This window comes from Emydura macquarii, unplaced genomic scaffold, assembly GCF_026122565.2.
Source record: "Emydura macquarii macquarii isolate MOO-44397 ecotype Brisbane River unplaced genomic scaffold, CSIRO-AGI_Emac_v2 contig_1226, whole genome shotgun sequence".
Taxonomy (NCBI): domain Eukaryota; kingdom Metazoa; phylum Chordata; order Testudines; family Chelidae; genus Emydura; species Emydura macquarii.
Genome location: NW_027131363.1, coordinates 155,195 through 162,174, shown reverse-complemented (window position 1 = coordinate 162,174; position 6,980 = coordinate 155,195). Strand labels below are relative to the sequence as shown.

At 45.8% G+C, this 6,980-nt stretch overlaps 1 protein-coding gene across 1 annotated transcript; it reads right to left on the bottom strand.

Annotated features, from left to right (window-relative positions):
• Window positions 1–5,465: 5,465 nt before the first annotated feature.
• On the bottom strand, window positions 5,466–6,425 carry LOC137152442 (olfactory receptor 52K1-like). Its single transcript, XM_067547026.1, has one exon. It carries the CDS (start codon window positions 6,423–6,425, stop codon window positions 5,466–5,468), a length of 960 nt encoding a protein of 319 aa, XP_067403127.1.
• Window positions 6,426–6,980: the final 555 nt, after the last annotated feature.

The following is a 6,980-nucleotide window of genomic DNA, read 5'->3' as shown; positions in this document are numbered from 1 at the left end:
CTCAACTCTCGTCCCAAAGTGCCCCTCCTCTACCTATGCTACATTGATGACATTTTCATCATCTGGACCCATGGAAAAGAGTCCCTCAAAGAATTCTACTGAGATTTCAACAATTTTTAACCTTTGCCTGGACCAGTCCACATATGAAATCCACTTCCTGGACACTACAGTGCAAATAATGATGGCCACATAAACACCACCTTATACCTAAAACCCACCGACCGCTATACATACCTACATGCCTCGAGCTTCCACCCAGGACACATCACACAGTCCATTATCTAATGACCTAAGATATCACTGCATTTGCTCCAATCCCTTAGACAGAGACAAACTCTTACAGGATCTCTATCAAGCATTCTTAAAACTACAATACCCACCTAGGGAAATGAAGAAACAGATTGACAGAGCCAGACACATTCCCAGAAGTCACCTACTACAGAACAGACCCAAGAAGGAAAACAATAGAATGCCACTAGCTATCACCTACAGCCCCCAGCTAAAACTTCTCCAACACATCATCAAGGATCTACAACCTATCCTGAAAGACTATTCCTCACTCTCACAAACCTTGGGAGGCAGAGCAGACCTCACTTACAGACAGCTCCCCCAACCTGAAGCAAATACTCACCAGCAGCTGCACATCATACAACAGAAACACTAACCCAGGAATGTATCCTTGCAACAAACCCCGTTGCCAACTCTGCCCGCATATCTACTCAAGTGACACCATCATAGGTCCTAACTACATCAACCAAACCATCAGGAGCTTGTTCTCCTGCACATCTACTAATGTGATATATGCCATCATGTGCCAGCAATGCCCCTCTGCCATGTACATTGGCCAATTCGGACTGTCTCTAAGCAAATGAATAAATGGACACAAATCAGACATCAAGAATGGTAACATTAAAAAACAGCACTTCAATCTCCCTGGACACTCAGTAACAGACTTGAAAGTTGCCATACTTCAACAAAAAAACTTCAGAAACAAACTCCAGCGTGAAACGGCAGAGCTGGAACTCATATGAAAACTTGACTCTATCAGACTAGGTCTGAAGAGAGACTGGGAGTGGCTAGCCCTCTACAAAAGATAATGTTCCCTCTTTTGGCATTCACAGCTTCTCATCAACTGTTGTGAACGGGACTCATTCACCCTGATTGAATTACCTCGTTAATACTTGCCCTCCTCACTGTGATATAACTCACCTATCCTTGCATGTGTATATATACCTACCTCACTGAAGTTTCCACTTCATGCATCTGACGAAGTGGGTTTCTGCCCACAAAAGCTTATGCTCAGATAAATGTGTTAGTCTTTAAGGTGCCAGAGAACTCTTGTTGTTTTGTTAAAAGATGAGATGTTTTGCAGTCTGGAGCTCTCCCACTTCCTTCTACAAAACAACATCAAGCAACTGATTGACAGTCCACAGGAGGAGGGCCTGACTAAAGGAGTCAGCCAGCCTGTGGTGAGCATTATCTGACTTTGTAGGGTTACTGAAAGTATTAAGCTTAGTTTACAATGTGGTTTCCTTTTTTTCACTCTGAGCATATCTGATTTATATTCCTCTGATTTACAATCACTTAAAATCTTTCCGTACTTAATAAATTTGTTTATTTGTTTTATTAAAAGCAGTGAATGTGGTTTAGTGTGTATTACAGACTTCATTTAAAGTGACAGAGCTGGTGCATATAAACTTTTTAAATCAATTGATGAATTAATCATGAGCATGCATTGTTCAGTGGACAGCACTGAACATTGCAAGACGGAGGTTACTAGGGTTACATCTGGGACTGGGGTGATTCCTGGGGTTATTCTATTGTATAATCCCATGAGTGGCTGGCTGGAAGCACTCACTCACTAAATTACGGGCCCCTTGCTTGCAGGAGGCTATGCGTGGGCTATCCCAGGAGTGGGGTTCACAAAGTGAAGCAAGTGCAGGACGGGCTCCAGAAGTGAGGAACTAGGGTGACACAGCTATAAACCAGCTGAGAATGCAGAGGGAAACGTCACACAGGCATACTTTCATCTCAATATTTGAAGCACAGTTTGTCACACCAACAGGGCCACGCGTGGGGAGCAAATTCCACATTTGCCCCAGGCTTGCAGGGCTCGGCCTGCCACTGCTTCACTGCTGGACCATTAGACCGAGCATCTCTCCTGGTGTTTTTTCAGGTCTTGCATAGAGACTCGGGGAGGAGGAGGAATAAACCAGGGCCATATGGTTACGCAGGTGGTGTCGAAGAGAAGGCTTTGGATTCTTCGATCATGGAATGTTGTTCCAGGAAGAAGGATTACTAGGAAGAGTCGGGATTCACCTAACGAAGACAGGGAAAAGTATCTTCGCAGACAGGCTGGCTAACCTAGTAAAGAGGGGTTTAAACTAGGTTCGACGGGGATGGAGACCTAAGCCCGAAAGTGAGTGGGGAAGAGGGACACCACAAGGAAGCAGAAGGAGGAGGGTGCAGCAGGGGAGGCCTCCCGATTCATACTGTGAAAGTAGGCCAATCGGCTACCTATCTCAAGTGCCTGTACATAAATGCAAGAAGCCTTGGAAACAAGCAGGAAGAACTGGAAGTCCTGGCACAGTCAAGAAACTATGACATGATTGGAATAACTGAGTTTTGGTGGAGTAACTCACACGACTGAAGCACTGTCATGGATGGGTATAAACTGTTCAGGAACGACAGGCAGGGACGAAGGGGTGGAGGAGTTGCACTGTATGTAAGAGAGCACTATGATTGCTCTGAGCTCCAGTATAAAATTGGAGATAAGTCAGTTGAGTTTCTCTGGGTTAAACTTAGAAGCAAGAACAATAAAGGTGATGTTGTGGTGGGTGTCTGTTATAGTCCACGAGACCAGGAGGATGAGATAGATGAGACTTTCTTTACTCAACTAGGGAAAGTTTCCAGTTCACAAGACCTGATTCTTATGGGGGACTTCAATCACCCTGACATCTGCTGGAAGAGCAATACAGCAGAGCACAAACAATCCAGGAAGTTTTTAGATAGTGTCGCAGACAATTTCCTGGTGCAAGTGCTGGAACAACCAACTAGGGGCCGTGCTTCTCTTGACCTGCTGCTCACAAACAGGGAAGATTTGGTAGGGGAAGCAGAAGTGGATGGCAACCCAGGCAGCAGTGACCATGAGATGGTCGAGTTCAGGATCCTGACAAAAGGAAGAAAGGAGAACAGCAGGATACAGACCATGGACTTCAGAAAAGCTGACTTTGACTCCCTCACGGAACTGATGGGCAGGATCCCCTGGGAGGATAATATGAGGGGGAAAGGAATCCAAGAGAGCTGGCTGTATTTTAGAGAAACCTTATTGAGGGCACAGGAACAAACCATCCTGATGTGCAGAAAGAATAGCAAATATGGTAGGTGTCCAACTTGGCTTAACATAGAAGTCTTTGGTGAACTTAAACACAAAAAAGAAGCTTACAACAAGAGGAAGCTTGGTCAGATGACAAGGGAGGATTATAAAAATGCTGCTTGAACATGCAGGAATGAAATCAGGAAGGCCAAAGCACAACTGGAGTTGCAGCTAGCAAAGGACGTGAAGGGGAACAAGAAGGGTTTCTACAGGCATGTTGCCAACAAGAGGAAGATTAGGGAAAGTGTGGGCCCCTTAGAGAATGAGGGAGGCAACCTAGTGACAGAGGATGTGGAGAAAGCTGAGGAACTCAATGCCTTTTTTGCCTCTGTCTTCACAGATAATGTCACCGCCCAGACTACTGTACTGGGTGGCACAGAATGGGAAGGAGGTGAACATCCCGCAGTGCTGAAGGAACAGGTCCAAGACTATTTAGAAGGATTGGACATACACAAGTCCATGGGGCCGGATGCAATGCACCCAAGGGTACTGAGGGAATTGGCTGAGGTGATTTCAGAGCCATGGGCTATTATCTTTGAAAGCTCGTGGCAACAGGGGGAGGTCTCTGAGGACTGGAAAAAAGCAAATATAGTGCCCATCTTCAAAAAAGGGAGGAAAGAGGATCCAGGGAATTACAGACTGGTCAGCCTCACCTCAACCCCTGGAAAAATCATGGAGCAGGTCCTCAAGGAATCCATTTTAAGGCACTTGGAAGAGAGGAAGGTGATCAGGAACAGTCAACACGGATTCACCAAGGGAAAGTCATGCCTGACCAACCTGATTGCTTTCTATGATGAGGAGACTGGTTCTGTGGATTTAGAGAAGGCGGTGGATGTGATATACCTTGATTTTAGCAAAGCTTTTGATACTGTCTCTCACAGTATTCTTATCAGCAAGTTAAAGAAGTATGGGTTGGATGAATGGACTATAAAATGGATAGAGAACTGGCTAGAGCATAGGGTTCAACGAGTAGTGATCAATGGCTCCATGTCTAGCTGGCAGCCGGTCACAAGCAGAGTTCCCCAGGGCTTGGTCCTGGGGCCAGTTTTGTTCAACATCTTCATTAATGATCTGGAGGATGGGGTAGATTGCACCCTCAGCAAGTTTGCAGATGACACTAAGCTGGGGGGAGTGGTAGATACCCTGAAAGGTATGGATAGGATACAGAAGGACCTAAAGAAACTGGAGGATTGGGCCAAAAGAAATCTAATGAGGTTCAATAAAGAAAAGTGCAGAGTGCTCACTTAGGAAGGAAGAATCCCATGCACAGCTATAGACTAGGGACCGATGAGCTACACAGCAGTGCTGCAGAAAAGGACCTGGGGGTAACCATGGATAAAAAGCTGGATATGAGTCAGCAGTGTACCCTGGTTTTCAAAAAGGCTAATAGCATATTGGGTTGCATTAGGAGGGGCATTGGCAGTAGGAAGCGGGAAGTGATTATTCCCCTCTATTCGGCATTGGTGAGGCCGCATTTAGAGTATTGTGTCCAGTTTTGGGCCCCCCACTACAAAAAGGATGTAGACAAATTGGAGAGATTCAAGCGGAGAGCAACAGAAATGATGAGGGGGCTGGAGCACAAGACTTACGAGGAGAGGCTGAGGGAGGTGGGCTTGTTTAGTCTGCAGAAGAGAAGAATGTGTGGGGATTTGATAGCAGCCTTTAACTACCTGAAAGGGGGTTCCAAGGAGGATGGGGCTAGGCTGTTCTCAATGGTAGTAGATGAGAGAACCAGGGGCAGTGGTCTCAAGTTGTAGTGAGGGAAGTGTAGGTTGGACATTAGGAAAACGTTTTTCACTTGTAGGGTGGTGAAGCACTGGAATGGGTTACCTGGGGAGGTGGTGGAATATCCATCTTTAGAGGTTTTTACTCTGAGGCTTGATAAAGCGCTGGCTGGGAAGATTTAGCTGAGGTTAGTCCTGCTTTGAGCAGGGGGTTGGACTAGATACCTCCTGAGGTCCCTTCAAACTCTAATCTTCTATGATTCTATGATACACAAAGCACCCAAAAGATTGCAGTCTAAGTCGATGACAAAACCTCTCGTGGATCCTTTGCTTCCTGATGTCTCAGCAGCCCCCTCTTGTTCATCCTAGAAGCATTTCCTGTGGAACAGGAGACGCACCCGATCACGAATCTGTTTGGTTTTGACCCCATACACGATGGGGTTTATCATGGGAGGAAAGAGGAGGTAGAAATTGGCCAGCAGGATGTGTATGCAAGTGGCGACGTGGCCGAACCTGTGAATTATTGAGGAGAGAACCACTGGGGTATAAACCACTATGATAACACAAAGGTGGGAAATGCAAGTGCAGAAAGCCTTCAGCTGCTCTTCCTTGGATGCCAGGCTTAACACAGTCCTTAGGATCTTGACATATGACAGGGCGATGAATATGAGATCCAGCCCCACTATGAAGAGAGTTACAATGATCCCATAGATATTATTGAACCTGGTGTTGGCACAGGCCAGGTTCACCACTGCCATGTGTTCGCAGTAGCAATGGATGATGACATGGGACCGGCAGAAGGGCAGCCTCCTGAGGAGGAAGGGCAGAGGGACCATTAGAAGAATGGCACGGGCCAAACCTACCAGCCCAATCTTTGCTATCACTGAATTGGTCAGGATGCTGGTGAACCTCAGGGGATTGCAGATGACCACATACCTGTCAAAGGCCATGGCCAGCAGAACAGCAGATTCCATGATGGAGAACGAGTGAAGGAAAAACATCTGCACCAAGCAGGCAGTAAAGCTGATCTCCCTGGAATTAAACCAGAAGATACTCAGTGTTTTTGGCATGGTGGTTGTGGATAAAACCAAATCGATCACGGCCAGCATTGCGAGGAAATAGAACATGGGCTGCTGGAGGGAGGGCTCTGTCTTGATAACATACAAAAGGATGCAGTTCCCTAGAAGGGCCACAGTGAACACTGAGCAGAAGGGGACGGAGATCCAGAGGTGCATGGCTTCCAACCCCAGGATGCCGCTCAGGAAGAACACTGACGGATCAGAGCCTGTGCTGTTGTAACCTGACAGGTTGTCTTGTTGTGTCATCTTTTCCAAGTCTTACAGCAATGTCTGTCCTTTCAATAAAATACAACAGATATAATGAACAGACTGGGTAAATAAGATTCATGTTAGGGGCCAGTCAGCTCTGGAAGAGGGGGATGCACCTCCTGTTGAGTTTATCACGAGTCTCTTCTTATCTCAGGGATAAATCTGTCTGAGACCTAAATTATGTCTATCTCATTCAAAGCCCATGAAAGTCTGTGGAAATAATTCCATTGAGATCCGTAGGCTTTGGATTGGGACCTTTTTCTACTAGCTTTTCCTTTAAAAATCATGTTAATAGTTAAACTAGAGAGAGGGCAGGAAAAGAGATGGTGTTTCAGCATTCCCTGAATGTTAACATATTTTGGGGCTTTAAGTTTCAAAGGCAAATCCCCCTCCAGAGTCAGCTTGCCACCAGCCTCCTATTCCTTTAGTCCATAGCTCAAGTACATCTACTAATCCCACATATTATGCAATGCTACAACACAGATTTATTTAGGACTGTAGAAAATATTTTAGTTATTCCATCATCTGGGAAAATATTGTGACCAAATAATT

Excerpts from the sequence above, each read along its gene's own strand:
- LOC137152442 (XM_067547026.1), bottom strand. The coding sequence starts at position 6,425 with ATGACACAACAAGACAACCTGTCAGGTTACAACAGCACAGGCTCTGAT.